Consider the following 26,514-nt stretch of genomic DNA (forward strand, 5'->3'; position numbering starts at 1 on the left):
TGATGTAGTCAACATGTTTGTTCCAGGTTAGAGTGGATGAAAAAATAACTCCTAGCTTTTCAGCCTCAGTTAAAAGTCTAACCGGCGACCCACCAATAGAGTGTAAGAGGCAAAAAAAGAGTTTTCCTAGTAAACCTGGCGTGAATATATTTCGATAGATTTAAAAACATGCTCCATTTAAAACAAGCCTCTATTTGGAAAGCAAACACGTCAGTGCTGCAAGCGACGTCTCTGCATAAAACACAGTCATCGGCATATATCTTATGTTTGAGGAAACGTTTTCAACTATATCGTCAGAAAAGTAAAATCAAAAAAGGACCTAGCACCGATCCCTGAGGGACACCAGAGGTAACATTTACGTGCGGGGACTGGATTCCATTAATTATCACGGACTGTTTCCTGGGATTCAAGTAATCACCTATCCAACAAATAACTTTAGGATCAATATTAAGCTTGTGAAGTTTAAACATGAGAGCATAAAGAACCATATCAAAAACATTTTTAAAATAAAAAAAAATGCAGCCGACCTGCTTACTTTTATTGAATGATAGTGCTATATCATGATAGAATTCCCTTAACTACGTGGTGCAAGACGAACCGGAGCGGAAACCATGCTGAGCCAGAGTAAAAAAAAAAATTAATTAATGCTAGGTGATTCACGAGATTGCTGTAAATGATGTGCTCCATTGTTTTACAGGATTCGCTCGTAAGAGAGACAGGCCTATAGTTCTCAACCAGATTCTTGGGAGCAGACTTGTAGATCGGGACAACATTTACAGACTTACAGTCAAGTGGTAAAGAACCAGTGCTTAAGGATAACAAGAGATAATAACAAGATATAATATCAGCACAAATTGTGTTTGGAATATCATCGGGATCAGTCGGCTGAACCGCGTTTTATTTTGGTCAGCAAATAAAAAATACCTTGCACATGAAATTGAATTTCGGGCTTGCATACCATAAGATTAGCAGCAACATCCGAATAAGTGCAGTGACACGCAGTGACGTCCGCAAATACGGACCTAAAGTAATCATTGAAGGTGTTAGCCTCTTTGTTGTCATCTGATACAAGGTTACCATCGACGATCAAAGACGGACAACCTACAGTATCCTTGCGATTAGACCTAAGGAACTTCCAAAGCTCCTTAGGGTTCTGTTTGAGCTTGGCATTCAGCAACGCGAAATAATTTGCTCGGGACGAAGCGGTGGCACGTTTAAGAGATCCTACCTCTATTAGTTTCTTATATGATGCGGAGTCATTGCGTATGCGTATTGTTTCAGTGCACGTTTATTTTTATTTGCGAGCTTGCGCAGCTCAGAATTAAACCATGGTTTGTCACGACGTCGCTTGGACGTAAAAACTCTAGATGAAACTACAATTTCAAGAAGAGTTGTTAATCTGGGCTTTGAAAACGTTCCATAATAAATTATAGGTCACCCGCTGTACCGATTTCTTTAAAGACAGGAAGTAATGAACTGAGGTTTAAAGATAACCCAACATAATCCCCTCTATCAATTAAATACTTTCTTTGGACGAAGCAAAGCACTGCGTTCGAATGAACAAGTCAAATTCGCAATCACGGCCTTATAGACAATTAGATCGGGGATGACTGTTACAGCAGAGATCGCCGTATCATGATTGCTAAAAAGAAGGTCAAGGATGCTAGATCGACTGGCACAAATCCTTGTGGGCTCCTGTACAAACTGCTTCAGGCATTAGTCGTTGATAAGGTTACTAAAATTTACGCCAGAAGAGCTAACAGTCAAGGGATGATCTAACCATTGAAAGTCGGGTAAATTAAAGTCACCTCCAACCGCGACAAAACTATCACCGACAACAGATAAATCATTATACAAAGAAAAAATTGGGTTAACGTCACTTGCCTGGGGTCTATAAAGACAGCCTATAGTAAGATAATCACCATTTTCAAGATAGACGCGGTACCAGACAGTTTCACATGATAAGCCACTGAAATCAATCTTGCAGGCTTTTAAACTTTCATGAATGAGCAAAAAGTCACCACCACCGGAACCATTCCTGTCTTTACGATGCACAATGAAATTGGGCGGAAAAACTTCAAGATAGGAAATAAATTCTTCAAGCCAGGATTCAGTCCCGATAACAATACTAGCAATAGGGATAGAAATCAAAGCAGCAAGGTCGTCTCCTTTGTTTCGAACGATTTCATTTCATTTCATTTATTGTTCCCTTAAAGCGCCCGTAGGGCTTTACATAAGGGGGGGCTTTGGCAGCAAACAAAAACAAACAAAGAAAGGAAAAAACAGGATTAAAGGTTGCTAAATATCGAGAAAAGTAGCAAGTGCAGCTCTGAATCCAGATGAGTCTTGAATTGTAACAATATGTTCTGGCAGAGAGTTCCATTCTGAAAGTGATAATTGCAGTGGAGAGAATTTAAAAAGGTTGGTCTTTGGTGTTACCAGATGAACTTTCTGAGAATGGTCTGTACGAGGAGAAATTACGACGAAAGTACGACAATTAACATTTTTAATTACAAGATTATTAAAAGGTACAGTGTGGTAAAGTCCAGATCTCTGTGAGTGTTAAGTAGCGTTACTTTTTACAGACTGAGTGGTTGCATCAACGTAATAGGTCTGATCACCAATATGTAGATGATTATACCTAAGCCGAAACTTGACATTTTTTGGCCTTTGGAAATTATAGAATAATTTTTCGTTCATTACGGATCTCCGATAAGAAATGTTCAATAAGTGGGAAACCAGTGTCATTAAGCGTGGACCCTAGGAATAAAATATCCTGTTTCAGCTTAAACGACACGAACTTCGCAATTAAAGGCCTGCTATGGTTTGGCCTAAATACTCCCAGCCTATGAGACGTTCCAAGCACGAAGAATTCCTTTCCACTCCCAGAACCTCCTGGCAAAGTGAGACAACTTTAGCCTCCGAGACAGACCATGTTTCGACCGCAGAGTCATCAATTGCATAAAAAATCTAATTCTACCTCAGAGAATGGCTCTCGAAATTATCAGACTGCGAGGACAGGCTTTTGACTTGTGCAGCCAACCGAATAGTGGAGGCATCAAAACTGTCCATATCAATCTGTAACTGCGGCAACGAGGCCAAATTAACCTCGACAGTCGTGAGTCTCGTCGTCAGCTCTCCTATTTTTACATCTAAAGAGTTCTGATTGGTTTCAATTGTCATTGATTCATTTAGAAGCGCAGCCTGACCTGCTTGAAGTTGGAATGGAATAGCCAGACTCTGCAGCATAAGTTGTTCCTGAGCTTCCGTAAGGGGACCTGAATTAGTCTCAACGACTCCCGCAAGTAATAGGAGAAACTTTGTACAATCGGACAAATCACAAAAAAAAAAAAAACACTGCTCGTGCACAGCAGCAAGACAAGGCATCTATCGTCAGTTCGAAACATAGATACGTTAAATTAGATACATTAGATACTAATATTCAGGCGAGCACACCCTCATAATCCGATTGGCTGATCGGTATTGATTGCCATGGGAATTGCCATTTCGGTGCTTTGAAATCTTCGAAGCTTCGAAAACGCCGTTCTGAACCAGATAGCCGCGTTCCTCGCTAATGTAAGCGTCTTTGGCAAGCAATCAACTCATCAATCACGCGTATCTCCCCGGATCAGTTAAATAATATCGCTCATCCGCGTATTTCAAGAGAGGACAATTATTTTTAAATGCCGCCAAGCACCAACGCCGCACATGGTGGAGGAGTGAAGGTGTGCATTTGTTTCTATGTGGATAACAAAACGTCACTTACAAGAAATCTCGCCGCGGATTCGGATCGGCTCACTAAGTCTGGAGAGGTCAAAGAGAAACTGCTCATTCCGTGGACTTAAATGGCGACGATGCGGGAACCTTGGCCGCGGATATCGGCAGTAAACTGGTGAATGCGGACAAAAATGATTCAGATTTGGCGGATGGCGGATCGGATGCGGATGCCAGGGGCTACGGATACGGATATCCGCGGGTATGGATCTACATTTTTGCCGAGGCGGCCCATAAATATGTGAAACCGCACAGTGTAGAGTAAATAAGTCAGTGATAATATGAATTGCATCGTCGAATGTCTTGCGGGAGAAAAGTACTCTCTTAGGTAAAAGGTGCCAATCGGGGACAACATTTCTTCTTTACGTCAAGAAATATCTGAGAGATGTGATTCTCACTAAAGATCGCTTTAGAATGTTCTATCTCGCCAAAAGTGCTGTCCATAGGAACAGTAAACAATACGGGAGAATCAGTCGTCCCGGAAAAGCATGTTCTAGTTTAGCAAAGAAAGAGCGGAAACTCTGGAGTGGTGGAACTTCCACCAGCACGACTTTCCGTACCTCACTCTTGTAGCGCAGTTCGTGCACGCCATCCCAGCATCAAGTGCACCAATGGAGAAATACTTTTCAATAGTCACACTCAGAGTGCAGTTGCATGCACTCATTTGGAAGGTCCTGCTTCGTGTCCATCGATGGTGTGGGCGTATTTTGCCGACGACTAAGGTTTCCTAAGCAGGACTTTATCCTGCAAGACTCCGTTGTAAAGTCTGCGCATTTATATGGGAAGTTCAACCGCACAAGTAGCACTGCTCGCAAGGTTGATACAAGAAGGCGAGACTTCTCGCTTGTCCACATGGAGTTTGTAATTGAAAAGACGCGCTCCACTGGAGCCATATGGTTCCAAGGAAGCAGAGAGCCAGTTCCACGACCCAAGAAATCTCGGTGCAGCATATATTTTCTGTTTTCACCTCTTTAAAGACTTGCACCCATCTCTCACAGACTGTAATACCCGAAGATTTCCGATCTTCTAGTTTCTTTTTAATGCTTTTATTGACAAGGGTTCACCGGTGAACACACACGTGCGTTTCTTCGCCATTTTCCAAAAATAGTGCAGTGTTGTCAACCGTTCTACACACGTGTCTCTGCGAAAGAAAAGGTGTTTGTGGGCAAGAACAGATTTAAATTTTACTCTCTGAGTAAATATTTTAAAGTATCTACGTTTTTTTTTTTTGTTATTGTTGTTTTTTTTTGTGGAAAATATACTTGTAGTGAGTAGGCATATTTTCGGCTTGCTTCAACTGCGCACTGCTGCGAAAACGGGACGAAAAGACGGGTCGGCGGAAGCGGACCTGTAAAATGGGACTGTCCCGGCCAAAATGGGACGTCTGGTCACCCTAGTTTTATCCCAAACCCTAGCGTCACATTCTCACGAAGTTGCAGCTTCTGGCTATGCATAGTTTATTTACACGGGCCAAGAAACACAGTTCTTTTTTCGCGAGAACACCCGGTAGTTGGCCATACAAAGGAGCAGCAGCTGGCACAATAATAATGATAATGTTATGTATGTTTGTATAGCCAGAAGCTAGTCAGCCTCAATGGACGCAGTGCAGTACAACCGCTAGCCATGGGGTCTTTAACATGCACCACCCAGTATGTAGTGATACACGACCGCACGCAAGCATGATGCTCATCCAGATCGAAACGGGCAGGGGTGGGGATTGAACCCAGGATCCCTGCAGGTTCTGCAGCGCGACCTTTTACTCCACGTGCTCCAACCCGGAGTACACTAGCCCACTCGGATGCTTATCCCTTGGCTGGCACTCGGTACTTCCGAAAACCGGCAAGCTACCACGAAAGAAGAACAGACGACGAGACGAACAAACTATATCACAGGCCGAGTTTCTTGGTTCTGCTGATGACGGTGCTACTCCCTTTGCATTTTAGAACTACCATCTAATACATATGTGTTTCAATTTTCAACATGCATATACAGTATAGTTATGAAACAAACAACAACGCATAGTGATATAGATTTTCAAGCCAGAGGTAGAGGGGGGGGGGGGGAAGGGTGGTAGCAGACCTTGAGATAAATTCAGAAAGAAACCATGCTTTGCTCGCACTTTATTTAGAAAATTAAAAATAATCTTATTCAACATAGCGACCAACCAGCAATGGAGTCCTTTAAAAATCGTTCACACAGCTACAATTTGTTCCCTCCCGGCGAGTGCAGTCCAGTTCTGCCAGTCACATGTCTTCACTCTCACACAGGGGGCGCTGTCAGGCACGTTCCTTCCTAACCACCCCTTCGGCCACCAGAAAGTCGTAAATCTTCCTGGTCTTATTGACATCTATTTTGATGATTGCCCTGGCGTTGGCCAGCCGCAGGCAGCCCAGCTTTTCGTACTCGCTGATGAGCAGGGACTTGAAGAGCAAGTACGTCTCCGGAACCAGCCGAAGGTTTGCGCACAGCTGCCGCAAGAACAGAGTGACACTGTCATTAAAGAGCAACGACAGTCGAAAAACAAAGTGGTCTGTCACAGTTTGGTCAAGATAAAAAAAAATATCTGCAACTTCAGGACCAAGTCTTGATTTGGTTCTAAAGCAGAAATCATATCGTCTCGAAATTGTGTCGAAAGAACAACTGTCCGAATCACATTCCAAATTTATCAAAGGTCAGATACCCCATGAAGTCACGAAGCATTTCTAGAAGGTGTCTGATAATGCTGATTATTAGACTAATGATAAATACAAGCTTTACTGTCAGCTTTAGAGTGTGGACGGTGCGTCCATCGCGGTTCTCGGTCCAGGAACAAGTGCCCGAGCTCTCACTAGCACGCGATTGTCACGAGGCTCGCGGCATCGGCTGCTTAGTCCACCTGCCGGTGGCGCCGGTACATAACACCTCTTCCCCCTCAGATGTAGCTCCCATAGCGTTCTGGAGGGTGCCTATTTCTTGGAGGTTGCTCCCTTCTTCCGCTTCCGGCGTCTGTCGTATGTTCCGGCGTCGTCTCGGAATTATCTTGAAATGACGATCTCTCGGTAGGGTGATCCTGTTGAGAGTCCGAAACAGGAGCAGGAACAGACCACTCAGCCGATGGAGTCGATGTCGTAAATCGACGCCTTATTTGATCCACGTGGCGGCGGGTTGATCCAGTTGCTGTCTCTACCAGCCAGGAGCGAATTCCAAGTCTTTTGGTCAACTTCCCTTGGATCCACTTGGGGGTTCCTTTGAAGTTTAGGACATAGACTGCCTGTCCCTCTTAAAACACCCTAGACGGCGGTGTCTTTTCCATATCTCGTTCCTTGTGACTACTTTCTCGACGAGGAAGGAGTCTACTGATGTTAGTAGCAAGCTCCCTGTTGAACATCAAGAATGCTGGTGTTTTTCCTGTCAAGTTGCAAATTGAGTTGTGTTGTTTGTACAGGAATCGAGCGATTCTCAGTGACAGCGATCCCGTTTTTTCTCTTGTCAAACTTTGCTTAAGTTCGTAAACCATGCGCGCGGCTTGACCATTTGTCGCTGGATGGTACGGAGCGCTGGTCACAAACTTCACGCCATTCTTTTCATAAAAGTCTGTTATCTCCTTGGATACGAAGACGCTTCCGTTGTCGGAAACAATCTTGCGAGGCAGTCCAAAAGTTGCGAACATACCTCGGAGTTCTTTGATGACCGCTGCAGATGTGGCACTAGTCATGCTTCGCACTTCTAGCCACTTCGTGTAGGCATCTACAATGACAAGGAACATGTTTCCTTCCAGAGGGCCTGCAAAGTCCAAATGCAGCGTGTCCCAAGGAAGTGATGCGTGATCCCACGTAGGAAGCGGTGCCTTGCTTGGTATCTTCCTGGACTCTTGGCAGATGGGGCAGCTGCCAACAGCATCCTCTATGTCGCGGTCGATGCCAGGCCACCACACATAGCTGCGTGCAGATGACTTCATGGCCACAATTCCCTTGTGTCCAGCATGCACTAAATTCATGGCTTCAGGACGTGCCAAGGCTGGTATGACCACCCGGGATCCCCATATGACACATCCTCTTTGAGTGGACATCTCTGCGCCTTTTTTTCTGTACGCGGTAAAGTCCTTTTCCGTGAGCTCATGAAGCTTGCCTTGCTGCACAGCCTCGTAGACGCGGGGCAGAATCGGATCCGCGCATGTCATGGCTGCTGTCTTCTCTGCTGTCAGCGGAGAACTTGTCAAGGCTTCAATCATCAGGACGTCTCCCGGTGAGCAAGGCTCGTCGTCACTGTCAGGTAGGGGCAGACGGCTTAGAACATCCGCGTTCTGGTGTCGTTTTCCAGGCCTGTACACGAGTTTGTAATCGTACGCCGATAGTTTGACGCACCATCGCCGCATTCGGGGTGACAAGACTTGTGGTACCGGCTTCTGCGGTCCCAAGATGCCAAGCAGTGGTTGGTGATCGGTGATAATAACGACACTTCGTCCGGCGATGTATTGGTGAAAGTGCATCGCCCCAAACACCACTGCTAATCCTTCTCGATCAAGCTGTGAGTAATTTTTCTCGGCATCCCCTAGAGTTCTTGACGCGAATGCGATTGGAGCTTCCCTGCCCTCGTGGTCGACCTGCGCAAGAACTGCGCCGACGCCATATGGTGACGCATCACAGGACAGAAGCAGTGGTTTTGACTCATCGTAGTGAGCCAACGTTGTCTTGCGAAGTATTAACTCTTTCAACTTCCGGAAAGCGAGGGCATGGCGCTCTTCCCAGTGCCAAGGGACGTTCTTGGCTAGTAGTCTGTAGAGATCGCAGGCTACAGTCGCTCAGTTTTCTAAGAACCTGTCGTAGAATGCGAGCATTCCGAGGAACGACTGCAGCATGGCTTTTGACGTAGGTTCTGGCAACTCCCTGAACGCCTTGATCTTGTCGTTGGTTGGATGAACACCAACCGCATCGATCGTGTGGCCCCAGGTAAGTGACCTCAGGAACGCCAAATAGGCACTTCTCACGGTTTGCTCGCAGGCCAGCTTCTTGGAGTCTTGATAGGACAAGGTTCAGGTGCTGGGCGTGTTCCGAGGTTGTGGCACCGCTGACAATGATGTCATCCAGATACAGGCTGACACCGGATATCCCTGCAAGTGTTGTCTCCATGCATTTCTGGAAAATGGCTGGTGCTGCCGAGACGCCGAAAGGAAGTCGCTTGACACGATAAAGGCCCTTTATCGTGTTGATGGTAAGAATGTCAGCTGTGTTCTCGGTGACTCGTAACTGCTGGTATGCTTGAGCCAGGTCGATGGTGGAAAAAATTCTCCCTCCCCGCAGCTTTGCGAGCACCTCTGTCACTGTCGGCAGTGGGTATGACGCCTTGAGCGTCACAGCGTTGACGGTGCTCCGGTAGTCACCACAAAGTCTGATGCTGCCGTTTTTCTTCCTTACTACTACAACGGGTGTTGCCCAATTCGAGTGCTGAGTCTGTTCAAGGATGCCTTGTTCCGTGAAACGTTACAGCTCGGCTTCCACCGCTGGTTTGAGCGCGAATGGCACAGTGCGAGCTCGTAGAAACTTGGGGGACGCGTTGTCTTCCAGTTCTAGGCTTACCGCTGGTCCGTTGTAGCCGTTCAGGTTTCCGTCAAAAACTGACCCGTACCTTTCGATGGTGGCTGTCAGGCTGCCGTCCAACACCACCTGGTGCACGCCGCTGAGGCCAATTGCCAGGGCTGCAAACCAATTCCGCCCAAGAAGTTTACATCCGGGGTGCTTCATCACAAGAAGAGGCAAATTCACTTTCAGTTTCTTGAACTGGACCATGACGTGAATTGTTCCCAGAGAGCTCTGCGTACCTGGCCTTCCCCAGACCAGGTACGCAGAGCGATGTTATCGTCTGTAAATTCCGGAGGGTTTCTTCGCCACGCTGCTCGGAAAGTTTGTTCGCTGATCAAAGAAAACGCCGCTCCCGAGTCCACCTCAAATCTGAGAGGAACACCCTGAACCTCCAGGCTTATCATAACCTTCTCTGCCGGCTCCCGCCGCGGTGTTACGGCGTACAAGTCACCCAGCGTGCCTGACGGTTCCGTAAAGGGGCCATGATTTTCCTGTGGTTCGAGTGCCTGTACGGAGTTTTGGTTGTTTTTCTTTCTCTTGAAGCAAGCTTTCGCGATGTGTCCCATCTTTTTGCAGTACCGACACTGCGATGTTCGGAACTTGCAAGAACTAGGACTGTGGAGTTCTTCGCAGCGATAGCAGGGCGGGGACGATGGCGTCGTCTTCTCCTGGCGACGATGCGCCGGACGCGTTTTTTCTGCTTTGTTTATTTCTTGAAAATCTGCTTTTATTTGCCGCTGGTGGTCCTTGGCGCTCTCGACTCGTACGGCAATGTCGGACGCCTTGAGAAACGTAAGGTCCCGCTCCGCAAATAGCCGCTGCTGGAGATTTTCATTTTGAAGACCGCAAACAAAACGATCGCGCAACATTATGTCCATGGGTAACATCGTCGCGTTGCTGGAAACCGCTGTTGTGACCATGCTGACCGTGCCGTCGGCTGCCCCAGCAGCTAGCGCTGAGACGGAAAGGCTAGCTGTGCTAGTTGTCGGAGTCACTTGAACGTTCCCAAAATTGCAGTCTGCTGCAAGTTTCTTAAGAGCAGCGACGTAAGTGGTCACTGACTCTTCGGGCTGTTGATCTCGCCGTTGGAACTTGCAACGGCTGAACAGTTCTGCCGGCCGGGGATCAAAATGTGCTTGGAGCAATTCACGATCTCCTCGAAAATCAACTCACTTGGAGACCTGGGAGCCACCAATGCCTTGACCGTTTCAAATGTGGAGGGACCACACAGAGTTAGCAGAACGGCCCGTTTCTTGGTGCCATCCCTGATGCCGTTGGCCTCGAAGTAGTAGATGAGCCGCTCCGCCCAAGATGACCACCCCTTTCCCGAGAACGCTTCCATGGTGCCGTGAGTCGCCATCTTCTCAAAGCCGCAGGTTCGTTCCTTTCACTCGTCGCCAATTGATAAATACAAGCTTTACTGTCAGCTTTAGAGTGTGGACGGTGCGTCCATCGCGGTTCTCGGTCCAGGAACAAGTGCCCGAGCTCTCACTAGCACGCGATTGTCACAAGGCTCGCGGCATCGGCTGCTTATTCCACCTGCCGGTGGCGCCGGTACATAACAACTAATCTGTATGCATTACTTCCAGATATTGAGGTAAAGTTCTGTTAATAATGTTTTATCCATGACGTAGCTTTTATGCTGAAATATGAAAATGTTCACTCATGGTTGGACTGGTCCCCCAACCACAAACGAGACAGACTTCAACCTGTTGGTAAGTTCTGTTTTATGATAATAGACCTATTGCTATATTACCCAAGCACCAAGGAGAATGCAGGGATTCGTACTCCACGCGCCACACGCGCACGCCTTCCTCGTATAAAAGATTCGAAGTAAATAACCAAAATAAAACGACGGACATGCGTGAAAGATGCCATTTGTTTTAGGTATTTGCTTTAGAAAAGTTGCCACTGCTGACGCCAGCACGTACAGTGCGTGGAATACCAATCTCTGCATTCTCCTTGATGCTGGAGTAATATAGCTATAGGTCTATTAGCATATGTACCGAAATTTCTGTGACTCGCAACTCTATGCGCTTTACCTGCCATGCAGGTAAAGGACATAAAGTCACGATCCGCACGAAGGCGACTCCGCAATTGTCGACTGCTCGGTACGAGCAGTATCATAAAGCAGCGGTCGTGGCGGCGTGCGCATTCTCTGAACCAAGCGTGGCAAGACCACGTGGGTAAGACGCGAGATAAGGCGTGCAAGCCATCACGGGCGCCGTTTCACGCCGCCGCCAGTACTGAGCGGTCAATGATCGCGCAACCACCTTCGTGTGTATTGCGACCGTATCGAGAGGATAATGCAAACGTGGTTACACTACCTCGCGTTCGTTGGGTGTCAGCTTCTCGTAGCCGAGCAGACCTTCCACTTGCAACGGCGGGGCACGACGACGACCTTGAAGCACCAGACGGGGTTGGGGTTATCATTACACCGTCACAAAGTCAAGCCAATGGCCGAAAACCTCTACACTATTTGCTGACACACGAAAAGCACCTTGCCAGGCGATTCCGAAACAGCTTATCATCACCACACCGTATTCTCAGCTGTCAGTGACGTAGAAAGGCTTCAAAAGTGGCGGCTAATGTTTTCCAAGAAACTTTTTGGTGTTAAGTGCTGATGAAGCATCTTAGCTAAAAGGTCAGCTGCCACTCTGCAGGGTGAGTTTGGCAAATTAAAGAAGGACATACACTGTCACGTGAGAATATTTAAGTTTGTGCACAAAACAGGACTGTAGGCGGCAAAAAGCTCAGAGTACACACTGTGACAATACTGCAAGCACCAACCACAGTTCAAAATCTTGGCATTGTAAGCAATGTGAAAACAACTGGAATATGGTAGTGCTCTCCAAAGAAACCTTGCGAGGCCAAGATAGTCAAGTGCGCACAACAAGTCGTGCCACTTAGTAGAAAGTTCTCGTGGACATTAGAAATATGGCATTCAGAGTCAGTGGGCCTTTTAAGTTATTGCGTAAAACACCTGAGAAGCACTTCATGCAAAGGGCTCAAGATAAAAAAGGAAACTACCCCTCAAGACACACGGTCCAGCAGTGATATCAGTCGCTTGTGACATAAGACTAAGATCGCGGGTATATGAAAAAAACCTAAATGGAAACCAGGGTGCCCAATGCTGTATTGATTGCTTCCTAGTCTGAACCCCAATGCCTGATCGAACAGTCTCTAAAACACAATTTATTTTATGTCTCGTTCAAGTCAAACACCAAAATCTATCCAAATGATACTAAAATAATTTTGAACAAACTGTTTACTTAAATGTTTACCAAACAGTACAGTTAGGCACCCCAACATGCTCCAGGTCACAGTGGCTTTAATCCAGCAATGGGCAGGACACAAAGTACTGTCCAGAAGACAAGAGGTCTTACTGATCTATACCAGACACTGAATATGCGTTGTGCCGACAGCGTGGTAAACCAATTCTCACCAAGTAGCCTGGGAGACGTTGGAGACATGCAGGCATCCTTCACCAGTTGTTTCTGCAGCCAGAGTTGGGTCGACGTCTCGTCCTGAAACAGAATGCGGCATTTTTGCAGGTCACAGGCGGAGCTCTTCCAAGGTAGCTAGCTACCCGGAGTTAGGGTGGTTCCTGTTACAGGCAAGTCAGCCGCAGTCAGGCAAACTCTTTGGTATGTTACAATGTCAGCACCAGGGACGGATTTAGAGGGGGGGTCCGGATGTCCTGACCCCCCTCTTGATTTTTACATGTGTAAAATTTAGGGCGTAAAACAAACCCCCCCCCCCCCCCCCCCGCCCCCCCTCAGGGAATTCCTGCATCCGCCCCTGGTCAGCACTTCATGCAATTATCATTTTTCAGTACCGTGCAGTACCAGAACCCATTCTTCCATTAACCACAAATTTATTAAAAAACACCCTAAGGACAGGTTTCTCTTGCCTTTCTGAAGAAGAGTGCGTGTGCATAACTTTGATCCGCGCTTAGGGTGCACAAGCGCCTGAGCACCCACAGCTTTGACTGCACAGCCTCAGAAAGTGTCTCCGAGTCTATGGAGTGTGAGACCTGCGGTGCGCCGGCTCATCGGCTTCTTAGAGTATTAAGCTATGACTTACTACAGAAATGCAGTAAGTGCATTTTGTGCACAAAAATTTCGAAGAATAAACTTAACCAAGTAATTAGCAAGAAAATATGAACTCATTCTCCCTAACTACACATACGTCTGCAAACAATAGATGTCGTCTGAATGAGCCGATGATCAACAGATGGCGGCATCTGTCAGTCGTTGCATCTCACTTCTAGTTCCAGGACTAGAAATCGGATGTTCCCAGAAAAAAAAGTGAAAGCCGTTTAACTCCCTATAACGCCGAATTAGAGCACAGCTCTTGAGAAGGAGTAGGGAAGGGTGGTGAGGGGGGGGGGGGGGGGGGGGGGGCTGCTGACGTACACAGATAAGGTAAAGAAGGGATTTTTTAATGTTGCCAGTAGAGTGTCGTCTTCTGGTACTTACGCAGACGGCATAATTTTAAAATTGAATAACTCCACGGAAAATTTTTATTTTTATAAAATATTTCGGTTAGCATTTGAGAAAGGGTTATTGATGCAGTCTGCGGATCTTCAACCAAATGGAAGGCTATAAAAAATTGGCAGGGTTCCCCTTAAAGTGGAACTTCACCGACCAACCACTCAACTTCCCACATAAAATCCTACGACCAAAGTGAAATGCTTTTCCAGCTTAGACACAATATCTGAGCCATGTGCAGACCAACAGCCATGGGCCAGGCAATCCCACCTTTCTTCTGCACCCTCACCAAACGACCATTTTGTCACAAAAGAGATGCAAAAAGAGGCAGAAGACAGGAATGCGGAGACACAGCCAGAGAACCCCGTCACCTTGATGTGCGAGAGCAGCTCATTGAAGGCCGTGTGCTTGGGACGGTGGGCGGCCCTCCAGCGACTGCACTGCTTGTACAGGTGGATGCTGTCCAGCCTCGTGAGGCCCGCCTGCCTGGACTCCTGAAGCAGCTTCACCTGCTGCTTCAGAAGCTGCTCACCTGCGTTGGAACATCCCAAAGTTCTCCTAGGCCTGCCTATTGTTGGGCTAAAGTGCAAATTCGGACGGCCAAATGCCGGCATACAGCTCGGATCTCTGCATGGCAGCAGATCCTCACGGAAGAAAAGGGATTATCCTCTCGGGGAGGAGAGGCAAGAGAAGGAGGGAGTGGAGAAGAAAAAGTAAGCTAAAGGGGAAAGCATGAGCATGGTATCCAGAAGCGTTGTATAACGAGAAAGAAGACATAGCCATAACGTGCACCTGACATCAACAAAGGTAATAAAAAAAGAGCGGAGCCCCTTGCTTATTGCCTGCCGCCCCCATCACCACCCGAGTCGGTCGTCCACTCCTTCATTCTGACGCAAGACACAAGCTTTTGGCTAATAATTATAGTTCTTTATTCAGACTCAGAGGGGATGACCGAGGCATGCCGGGACGCAGGAAGGCAGCGCTTCCCATGCAGAAGAGGCATGCGCACCCAACCTGGGGCCCATTGTTGCACAGGCACGTGATAGGCAGTCTTGGGTAAGTTACTTTTAAAAAGTAATTCGTTACAGTTACAGTTACTTTCTGAAAAATGTAACGAAGTTACCGTCACAGTTACCGCAACAAAAGAGTAACTCATTACAGATACAGTTACTTTTAAAAAGTAACGACGTTACTTTTCAGTTACTTTTCTATAACACAAAAAAAAAAATAGGAAAAACTAGAAAACGCCCTTCACCAAGTTTTATTGCATAAAATTAAAAAGTATGCCTTTTACTTCATATTGTAACTTAGCAGAAGTTACTTCTCGAAATTAGTGTTTGAAAATTTCCACGCCAGAGTAGTGGCGCAAATCAAAATATGAAACATGCGCAGCGCGGAGTACTGGCGCTGATCAAAATACGAAACATGCGCAGTGCCCTCCGCGTGTATTGTTGTTTCACGGTTGATTCACCCGATTAAAAAGCGTTTTCACAGAAAAAAGAAAAACCGCAATGTAGATAGTGGTTCAAGACACTAAGATGTAAAGGCTCGTTCACACAGACCAGTTTTCTTACGTTACGTTACGAAAAGTCACTGGGAAATATGTGCTTCGTTTCGTATTAAGCGTGGCGCCAAATTCAAGGAGATAGCCTGGCATGCGACATTCTATACACGAATGGTTCGGTGACGACGAGCTAGGATGGTGAGTTACTGTGGCAACGAAGGACACAAGGCTCGTCATAACGTAACGTAAGGAGTTGAGCTCGTTTCAACTTTTCACACTGTACCGTTTTCTTACGGTACGTCTACGTTACCGAAAAATCTGTGTCTCGAATGCCGCGTGCTAGGCTATCTCCCTGAATTAGTTGCCACGCTTAATACGAAGCACACATTTCCTGGCGACTTTTCGTAGCGTAACGTAAGAAAACGGGTCTGTGTGAACAAGCCTTAAGTGTTCAGTTAAAAGTACAAGCGCGTGCAAAATGATAACTAGATTTGTTTTCATGAAATCTACACGTGGCTATATTCGGGTCGTGACTCGTGAGAAAGAACATATTCACAAGTTTGTGCAAGGCCAACTTGACACTCGAAATGTCTGAATAGACGATTTGAAAAGTGCAAGGAAAATCTAAATTGTACTCGTTCAGTGATATATTATTCATAAAACACTGGAAAGTAACGAAAAAAAGTAACGTCGTTACTTTCATCGTTACCTCACAAAAAAGTAATAGAACCACAGTTACAACTTACATTTAAAAAAAGTAACTCGTTACAGCTACAAGTTACCAAAAAAGTAACGAAATTACAGTAATGCGTTACTACCCAACACTAATGATAAGATATATAAAAAAAAAAAATTATATAAGCAGATGGTCATTTGCTAACATAATTTTAAATATATTTAAATTTTTTGTAAGCAGATGGCACACAGAAAAGAAAAGAAAAGTAATGAAACATTTATAACATCACCCACGAAGCTGATAATCAAGTAAACTCAATTACACGTAACGTGCACCGCTCCGAGGATGTTCGTCACTATGTAGTACCTTATATGTCCCGAGAGAAGACTTACCAACAAAAAGTATTTATTTATTTTACTTTCAGGGAGGCATTACAGAGGGGAGTAAGAAATAAAAGTACAAAAAGTGAAGCACAATAGTAACAATGTAACAAAAAAATAAATACTCAAACAATAGGGAACTGGTAGCTAGGTATAGCAGTGGAAAAAGAGTGTATTCCCCAACTGGTGTTAGTGATGCAGGTAAGTGATTCCAATCATTAGAAGTTCTAGGAATTAATGATGCCAAAAATTAATTGGAGTGGCAAAATGGGACACCGACTTTGTGACAATGATCAAGACATCCGGAAACAAACGATGGTGGGATTATTAGCTGCACACTGAGTTGAAGAATATGATTATAGATTTTTATGAAAGCGACAAATATGAGAAATTCTGTGACGATGTGCAAGACTTCGAAGTAATAAAGTATTTCTCATTGATGTGACACCGGCAGTGCGATTGTAACTCACTACCAGAGGTCGGCATTTTAGGTCGCCCTCACTCACTCTCACCCTCACAGCCACACTCACCTAAGCCCTTCATTCACCTTCACAGCTACACTTACCTTCAGGCCCTCACTCACCCTCATCCTCACAGTCACACTCACACTCAGCATTTCACTCACCCTCACTGAACCTCACGGCTGTCACTGCCCTCACGCACTCACCGCCCTCACACACTCATGGCCCTCACGCCACTCACCGCCCTGATGGCCCTCACACCCCTCACGCACTCACCACCCTCACGGCCCTCAAACCCCTAATGCCCCTCACGCACTCATGGCCCTCATGCCACTCAGGCCAGCTTCAGATGGGGCAATTTCGCCCAGAAACTTGACGTCGCAACACCAGCAACACGGGCCGCCCGCGATCACACGCAGCAACCAATTGCTGCAATTTGCCATCATCATCATGAAATTTTAATTTTCTTGCAATATTTAGACACAATTATGCATTCTAAACATGTTTTTATGCATTTAAATCTCGTTGAGAATACTAATGTACCTTTCTGAAACAGTTTATTTCTAAAAACGATTGATTTCAAACCAGAGCCAAGTCTTTCAGTGTCATCATCTCCGGCACGAGGTATCACATGAAATTTTGTGTCCCTGATTGGATGCAGCCGCTTCAGACGTCTTCGAATTGCTCCGAGTTGCTTGATTATTTCAAGCCAGACCCCATCTCAGCAATTCGTGTCGATCTAGGGAAGGCTAGAGAACAACCCGCAAAATTACTGAGAAAGATGCTCCGTCTGAAGGGGGTCTCATGCACTCACCGCCCTCACTCACTCATGGCCCCCACGCCCTCACGGCCCTTACGCACTTGTAGCCCTCACGCCACTCGCCGCCCTCATGTCCCTCACGCACTCACAACCCTGATGCACTCATGGCCCTCACGCCACTCACCGCCCTCACGCCCCTCACGCACTCATGGCCCTCACACCCCTCACGGCCCTAACGCCCCTCATGCACTCATGGCCCTCACGCCACTCAGGCTCGTTTCAGATGGGGCAATTTCTCCCAGAAACGTGACGTCACAACACAAGCAACACAGGCCGCCCGCGTTCACACGCAGCAACCAATTGCTGCAATTTGCCATCATCATCATGAAATTTTATTTTTCTTGCACTATTTAGACACACAGTTACATGCTATAAACGTGCTATTGTGCCTTTAAATCTCCTTGAGAATACAAATGCATCTTTCTGAAACAGTTTATTTCCAAAAACGATCAATTTCAAACCAGAACCAAGTATTTTGTGGTCATCATCACCGGCACGAGGTATCACGTGAAAATATAGCGTCCCTGATTGGATGCAGCCGCTTAAAAGGTCTTCAAATTGTTCCGAGTTGCTCGCTTGTTTCGAGCCGGACCCGATCTCAGCCATTCGTGTCGATCTAGGAAAAGCTAAGGAACAACCTATCAGCAACACCAAAATTGCTGAGAAAGTTGCACCATCTGAAGAGGGCCTCACGCACTCACCGCCCCCACGGCCCTCACGCACTCATGGCCCTCAAACCCCTCAAGCACTCACACTCCTCACGCACTCATGCCACTCACGCACTCATGGCCCTCACACTCACCGCCCTCACGCACTCATGACCCTCACGCCACTCACCGCCCTCACGCACTCAAGGCCCTCACACCCCTCACTGCCCTCACGGTCCTCACAGCCCTCACTCACCCTTACACTCATGAATTTTCCTGGTTCTGAAACTCACTCACCCTCAACTCACCTGTGAAGATGAGGGTGAGTGAGGGTGAGTGAGGGCCCTCATGAGTGAAGTTTGCCGAGGTATGCTCGCTACTGTCGAGACCGGTTTTAACGAAGTCACCGGGAATCAGAAATCACTTCAGTATATCTGCTATTTTGTTATAACCGACTTCGGTTATAACGAAGTGCAAAAGGGAATGGGAAATCGTGATCGCTTCGCTGTAGTCACTATTTCGTTATAACCGACTTCGTTATAGCCAGTCTCAACAGTAGTATAAAATATGCAGACCTGTTCGGATGGCTTCAAGTGTGTCCCTGTCTTTAGCATGATTTGCCATTTTTTTTTCAAAACCACTTCTAGTAATTGCAGTGCGTAGCCCGCGGTGGCCTTGGCCAAAACGAGGCTAGCCAGCTATGGCTGGAAATGAGCAATCATTGCTGACTGGGGAGAACAGCCATCTGTGCTTCGTCGCTCGCAATACGATAACAAGTTTGACATATTGCAAAGTACAAAAATGGCATTCTTAAACACTTAATTTTTAATTGATTTGCTCTCCATTTTAGGTGGGCTATTTCTCAAGATATTACGGTAGAAATCTGCTTGGAGCATGAAGGGCCAACCGACCTTTTTCATGCAAAACAATAAAAGCTGGTTCAAACATTCACCATTGCTTACAACTGTGTGCCTTAAAACCTCTTAAAAGGGTACTACAACGAAATTTCGGCACTTATTCTTTAGTCTATACATGTTCAAAGGAACAGTATCACATCGGACACAAAAATATCTTGTTAAAAAAGACACAAAAAGGAATTTTAAAACAAATTAAACGATTAGCAAAGAGCATTTGGTGGATGTCGCTAAAACCTCGTTTGTAATGCCCAACTAGAAACCTTGACAGGTAGTGACGATAACTGTCCCGCCTACCTGACGTCATCCCGACAGCTCTACGGCCAGCACAAGAGAAGAGGGGAGGGAGGAACTCCCACTCGACAGAACTTTTTTTTGTGTGTCCCAGACGTCGTTATTCTCCCTTCACCCTTCACAAGATTATAGAAGATTAACTTGTCACTCAAAATTCACACAAAAGCCGCTTAGGGGTTAGTTGTGGTGGCCCTATCGCTGGCATGCTTCAACCGCTTCAGTGGCTGGAACGGCTAGGGCATCCCGACGACGTCGGACTCGCTGGAGCTTTGCTCCTCCTGAGACAGACTATGTCACGATTGCGCCAGATGTGACATGCTCTTCGCTGACTGCTCTCCGAACGCTTGCCAGAGTGGGCCGTTTATAACAATAAATACAGCCATCAGGCTCAAAATACAAACATGTGATTGTCATTTACGGATATTGTGGATCATATTCAGCCATTTTCTGCACACGACGGGTATATTCCAAATTTCGTTGAAATACCCTTTAAAATCTTTTACAGTGAGAGAGCCCTCTAGCACCGCCTATCAGGTAGCCGTGTAACACTTGGTATTTTCGTATATTTTCTATTTCTTTTCGCGCATCATTCCCTCTTCTCTGGCTCGAAAACCCTTGACCGTGCTATCAGCCACCCTTTTGCACAGATGGTACATAGATTAGATCTCGCACATACCGTAAAACCTTCACCCTAGCAAAATGCAGTTCCTGGGTCACCTCGTAGATGGCACCGGCGCATTTGCTCGTCGTAAGAGATCGCGAGAACTCGGTCGTAAGCAAACGCAAGCGCCTGAAGGAGCCTTAGGCCGCCAAGAAGGTGTAAGACAAAGAAGGAAGTCGGCGTGGACTCACTGTGCAGCCCCTCGACGAAGAACTCGAACTCGTCCGGCGGGAAGAGCTGCATGAAGCGCGCGAGCAGGGAGCTTGTGCGCTCCCCGAGGGTGCTGCCGTAGCGGCGCCAGCTCTGGCTCGTGCGCTGGACACTGACGAGCCCGTGCGTCCGCACCAGCCACTTGCGCCTCGCACGCTCTCGCAGCCGTGACCGGTACACCTCCACCATGGCCAGCTGCAGCTCTGTGCGGACCAGAGAGGTGGAGAAGGGGGCTTGGGGGCAGGGCCGGATTAAGGTAGGGGCTCAGGGGGCTGCAGCCCCGGGCCCCCGACTTTCTGGGGGCCCCCATGCAGCTCGTAGAAAAAAAAAAAAAGCCGAAATTTAAAAATATTTTGGAAAGCGATGTTGCTTTGCCGCAGCATTCGAGAAGAGGGAACGCGCACTTCACGTAGCACACCCCTGTCCCTGTACAAAGCCGGCCCTTTGGGTGGGTGACCGGCCCTTGAAGGTGCTTGTCCGCTTTCTTTTAAAAACGGCTTCGAGCAAACGAAGAAAACACGCGAGGGGCCCCACGATCTGGGGTTTTCGCTCCTCTTTTCTTTTTTTATCAGGAAGGGAAATGTCATAAACACCTCCCCCTTTACGCTACTCGAGCTCGAGTCTCGTGCGCGAAAACACGTGTTTTTGAGCAGCGCTTACACTTTGAAAGTGCGGCCTTTGACGCTGCTGGGGAAGGGAACAAAGCTGCATGCCGCCTCCGCGGTGGTCTTGCCGGAGTACTCCCTAGTTTAAACCAGACGGGAATGGTAAATCTTTTTATTTTGAGGCTATTTCGGTGTGTTAGTTTTACAAACAATAGTGGCCCTCTAGGCAAGTGCACGATTGTTTATGCCGAAGGATGCACACATGATTCCACTTCGCGAGAAGCTGAGTCCGGGTGGCGCGGAGTAATTCCTTTTCGATACACGACTTTTTAGGGAAGTGAGTTTTGTCCATAACAATGAGCTTGGAAGCCCTGCCTATGACAAGCCTTTAGAGATACCATCAGCCTCCAAGAAAAAGCAGCACATGGTAGTAATTTTCAGGATTCCCAGAAATAAAAGAAAGAAAGGGAACTCTTCGAACAGCCTATGAATAACGGTCTTATAGTTACTGGACTTTACGTTTCAGTTGCAGATTGGCCGATTTTGTTGAACAAGAGAGTGAGAGTAGAAGGTAGCCAATCATATCACTTCATTCGTCTGCACCAACCATATTTTAGCGTTTTGTTCAAAGTTACGAAAACTCGCTATATGATGAGGCCTTGTTTTTCCGGCGAGACAAATCCTTCCAAGTCAGAGTCCAAATGTCAGGTCGCAAGTATCTGAGTGGAGCTGCTAAACGAAAAACGAAGTTCGAGAGGGAACAAAGTCAGAAAAGGTTGCCAAAGCTGACTAAATATTTAGCCAGTTGCCCTAAGACATCTTCGAATGAGCCTCTACCATCGGGATCACCAAAACTAAAAGCTGACTCCCAAGTGCAGCAATCCACCGATCATGCCAAAGACACTGGTGAAGAAGCTGACCCACCTCCTCTGCCCTGTCCCCTTCCTGTGACGCGTGAGCCTCTGCTACCACGGACCACCCAGAAACCCGCCACCACAGACACGGGAAATTGTCTCAAGGTCCAGGAGCCCTTCCAAAAGCGTGCTGAACAGTGTTCCACAGGCGTTGGAGACTGTCTGCGGGCAACTGTACTGAGCCGGTCGCTGTCCATGGAAGTGAGGATGTCACAAGAACAGTTGCGTCACCGCCCAGCGATTCTGACGAGTGCGTGGAAATTTGACTCCGCAACCTCTCGAGGTAGGATCCATCAGCGTTGAAAGCGATCCAGCTAAGTGGCCTGATACTGTGCCTGACAAATTTCGAACCGCGTGTATCGAGAAAGGACCGCAGTACTTTCAAAATCAATCGGAATATTACCCCACTTCAGAGAGACAGTACACGAGCCAGAAACGATATCTGTCCCCTCAACTTTTTGTGAGGAAGGCCGCTAACGGGGAGGTATTTGAGCGACACTGGCTCTTGTACTCTCAGTCCAACGGGTCTGTGTATTGTTTCATGTGCAAGCTGTTCGCCGCATCAAACAGTCCTTTTGCGACGGATGGGTTTTGCGATTGGAAAAAGGCTGAAGAAAAGGCAAGAGCCCACGAAGACAGCATTGACCATCGAAATGCTGTTGTTGCGTGGCTAGCTCGCTCTACTGCTCGTGCAACTATTGACAAAGAGTTAGTTCAGCACTTTGTAACCCAACGCGCCTAGTGGAAAGAAGTACTGAAGCGCGTCGTGGCAGTTATTAGATTGCTGGCTGAGCGAGGCCTGGCATTTAGGGGCAGCGAAGAAGCGTTCGGTTCTCACTGAAATGGGAATTTCTTAGGGATCCTTGAAGTGATCGCAAAATTTGACCCCTTTCTCAGCGATCACATCGCTCGCTACGGCAACAAGGGAAAAGGTCACCCGTCGTATCTCTCGAAGTCTATTTGTGACGAGTTTGTTGATTTGATGGTGCAGACCGTAAGGAAACGAGTTGTCGAGGAGGTACAACGTGCCAAATATTACTCACTGATTGTGGATTCTACTCCCGACATTTCCCATGTTGACCAGTTGTCTGTTGTACTTCGGTACTGTTCGCTGGGTAATGTTCCCGAGAGGTTCATTAGATTTGTTCCAATTGAATCGCACACTGGGCAGTACCTGGCAGCCACAGTACTATCCCTTCTTGATACGAACGGCATTTCAATTGGTAACTGCAGGGGTCAGTCGTATGACAATGCCAGCAACATGGCAGGGAAGGAAGTATAAGGGTCTCCAAGCCCAGATAAAAGAGAAAAACGAACTCGCTGTTTATGTTCCATGCTCGGGACACTCTTTAAACCTAGTAGAAACTCGGAGTGTTGACTCCGAGTTCCTACTAGGTACGGACGCAGTGAAGTTTTTTATCCTTACTCAGAAGTTGTACGTATTTTTTTCTGTCTCCCCAAAGTGCTGGAGATATTTTATCAACAGTCTAGAACAGGGAGGAGAGCCATCTGTCCTGAAAAGCCTACCTCACACGAGGTGGTCAAGGCACGCTGATTCGTGCAAAGAAATTGTAAACAACTTCAGGCGTATTCAAAATTGTCTGCAGACTATGATGAGCGACAAAGAAGAGACCTGCGACATTCGCATTGAAGCGCGATCTCTTCTCATGAAGTTGTCTAAGCTTGAAACGGCGTTTATGGCAACGTTTTGGAACGAGATCCTGGAGCGTTTTGACAAGACCAGTGTCGCACTTCAGAGACCTGGTTTAGACCTATCAACGGCTGTTGACCTGCTCAACTCTCTTGACGGGTTTGTGAGTTCTCTCCGGCCTAAATTTGAAGCCTTCGAGGAGAAGGCAATGGCACTAAGCGTAGAGCAGTGTTACCAAGGTAAACTCACTCGAGACACCTCAAGGCAACTCACGGCAGTGGAGGAGGATGCGAGGGCACATGGAAGCAGAAGGTTCGAGGTAGACACGTTTTTGTGATTCTCAACAACCTGAGCTCAGCGCTGAGGACTCGGAAAGCCGCATATACCGATCTCTGTGAAAAATTTCAGTCGTTAAAACTTCTTAAAGAAACTGGAAGCGAAGACAAACTAAGAGAGCAAGCTGATAGGCTCGCTGAAACCTACAAGGAGGATCTTGAGTTGACCTTTTCTACTGAAGTCGTTCAGTTCTCGCCAGGGGCAGATTTAGAGGGGGGTCCGGATGCCCTGACCCCCCTCTTGATTTCTGCTTGTGTAAATTTGAGAGCATAAAACGAAGGAGAGGAGGAGGGGGTTCCTAAACATATGGTACGCTGACCAACACCTGACCCCCCCCTCAGGAAATTCCTGCATCCGCCCCCGGTTCTCGCACTATCTGAAGAGTTGCGTTTTACGGATACAAGTGCACGAGGACTTTTACAACTTCTGCAGGAACGAAACATTGTAAGCGTTTTCCCCAGTGTTTCCATTGCCCTTAGAATATACCTGTGTATTCCTGTATCGAATTGCGAGAGCGAACGGTCATTTTTGAAGTTGTGCTTAAGAATTGCCTTCGCTCCACTCTCAGCGAGGAAAAGTTGAATTCTCTAGCCATCATGTCTATCGAAAGGGATATATTGCGGCAGATATCTTTTGACGAGACGATATCTGAATTTTCAAGCTTGAAGAGCCGCAAGATGCCGTTTTGAATGTAAAGTTAGTTCGCATTCAGATTTTTGCTGGTTGTGTTAATAATTGTTGTATTTAAGACACCCGTGACAAACACTGCTGTTTATTCCCTCTTTCATTTTATTGCACGGAAACATGTAAAACGGTCCAACATGATGGCCCTTTGCGTTCCTTTGCAACGTAGGGAAACTGACAAATCACAGATATCATTGCATTGTGTATAATATGCGATATGTACGCATTGTATAGCTAAAATCTGCATTGTAAATATTGTTAATACCTGTATATTTGCGGTACCTTTTTGCACTTTCATTCAATTTCGAGCGTGATTGTTTGAATAAAATATGTTTCTCATGGAAAAGGTTTTGTTCTGCACTTCGGTCTATGCCTACGTGGCAGAGCGATCATTGTTGACAATCGAAACTCAACAAGTTATCCCTTAGACGATAATCAAACGCGAGCTGTAATGAATGTGTCGATGACACTAAAAAATATAGACTCTACTTTCTATTGATTAAAAACTAAAGAAAACTGCAGTATTTCCCAGGTTCATTGCCTTAACCAGACCGCATTATCATCATCATCGTCGCCATCATCATCATCATTAGGGAACCTGAAGCGTCCTTAGCCCAGGGCCCTGAAATGCCTTAATCCGGCTCTGCTTGGGGGGGTCACACAACTACTCTCGCAGCGATAGTACTTACAGAAATTGCCACGAAGTGTTTGTTTATTTATTTCAAATACCCTTGGGGCTGCATTGCAGAGGGGAGCGGGTTGCAGGTATCAAACAGAAAGAAGAAACAACATCTAAGGATGGAAATAATCAGCTGTTAATAAAATACTACCGACATTGTTTGGACACTTTTAAAGGTGACATCGTCAGATAAAGCTAACGCAGAGGCTGGAAGGAGGTTCCATAAAAGCGTGACTACAGGATAGAAACAACTGTGAAAGGTTGTACGTTAATCCCTCGTTATAACGAAATCGCTTTTTTCGAATTATCACTTTTCTCGAAGATCAAAGTGGTCCCGACCAAAATGCACACATTTTTAACCGGATCATTCTAAGTATATCGGCGGCCGACCACGCTTATTACGAAGGCCGCGGTGCCGAAAGCATGCAAGCCTACACGGGGGCACATGGAGACCCTTGCATTGCCTCTCCCTTTTCCACTGAGGCAAACGGCAAACTGGAAAAATGGCAATGGAGGGCCAAGCGCGCAGAGCGCCGCTTTCGATGCCAATGTGCCGATGTGGGGATGTTGGCAGAAAGCAGTGGCGCAGCAAAAGCAGCAACCACTTTCGACGCTACACGCAACGCCCGCGGCCAATGCTACCCAGCTCTCGTCGGAATTGGGTCAAGGGAGCGACGAAGCCCGGAGGAGATCATCCCTTCAGGAGCCCTTGACACGCGGACCTGTGGCATACTACGTGCAGATGTGTGTCGTATGAGAGATTGGGAGTGTTAACCAAAAGTCACTTAAATCCGCAAGGTTGAGAAAGGTGGCCGGCCCAAGTCTGAAATCGCCAAAGAATTCGACATTCCGGCATTGGCTGTTTGACACTGTCCACGATTTGGCAGAACAAGCAAGGTATTGGACGGGTTTGAGAAGTTTCTCATGCAAAAGAAAGCGGGCTTGCAACCCAAAGATGAAAGATCACCAATTGCTTTGCGACCATTAGATTTTCTCCCGTGAGCATGTTTGCCGAGCCGGCACACAATTCCTGGAGCTGCAACGATCTCTACAGGAGGGTGTGAAAACATGTTGGCAAAGCCACCGAGGAGAACTTTGATTCGTTCGTGCTTGTCGATGCGGACGTTTCTATTGTTGCTCCTGCCACGGATGCCGCGATCGTAGACCTTGCGTGCGGCCAGGGTAAACACGAAGCGACGTCGGAGAGGCACCTTGGGAAACGCTGACGACTGTGGAGACGTAAAACATCCTAA

The 26,514-nt window shown here is 46.9% G+C and overlaps 1 protein-coding gene across 2 annotated transcripts in view; it reads right to left on the reverse strand.

Annotated features, from left to right (window-relative positions):
- Positions 1–5,879: 5,879 nt before the first annotated feature.
- Positions 5,880–26,514, reverse strand: part of LOC8052701 (transcriptional adapter 2-alpha) — a 42,336-nt gene continuing 21,701 nt past the window's right edge. For both annotated transcript variants that reach the window (XM_029976472.4, XM_042293502.1), the window contains 5 exons: positions 20,374–20,595; positions 14,197–14,357; positions 12,778–12,859; positions 11,660–11,733; positions 5,880–6,242 (listed from right to left, as the gene is read on the reverse strand). In XM_029976472.4, the coding sequence (XP_029832332.2) occupies positions 6,051–6,242; positions 11,660–11,733; positions 12,778–12,859; positions 14,197–14,357; positions 20,374–20,595 (731 nt within the window). In that variant the 3' untranslated portion in view covers positions 5,880–6,050. The remainder of the gene's footprint in view (positions 6,243–11,659; positions 11,734–12,777; positions 12,860–14,196; positions 14,358–20,373; positions 20,596–26,514) is intronic.

This window comes from Ixodes scapularis, unplaced genomic scaffold (genome assembly GCF_016920785.2).
Source record: "Ixodes scapularis isolate PalLabHiFi unplaced genomic scaffold, ASM1692078v2 PGA_scaffold4__175_contigs__length_147842914, whole genome shotgun sequence".
Taxonomy (NCBI): Eukaryota; Metazoa; Arthropoda; class Arachnida; order Ixodida; family Ixodidae; genus Ixodes; species Ixodes scapularis.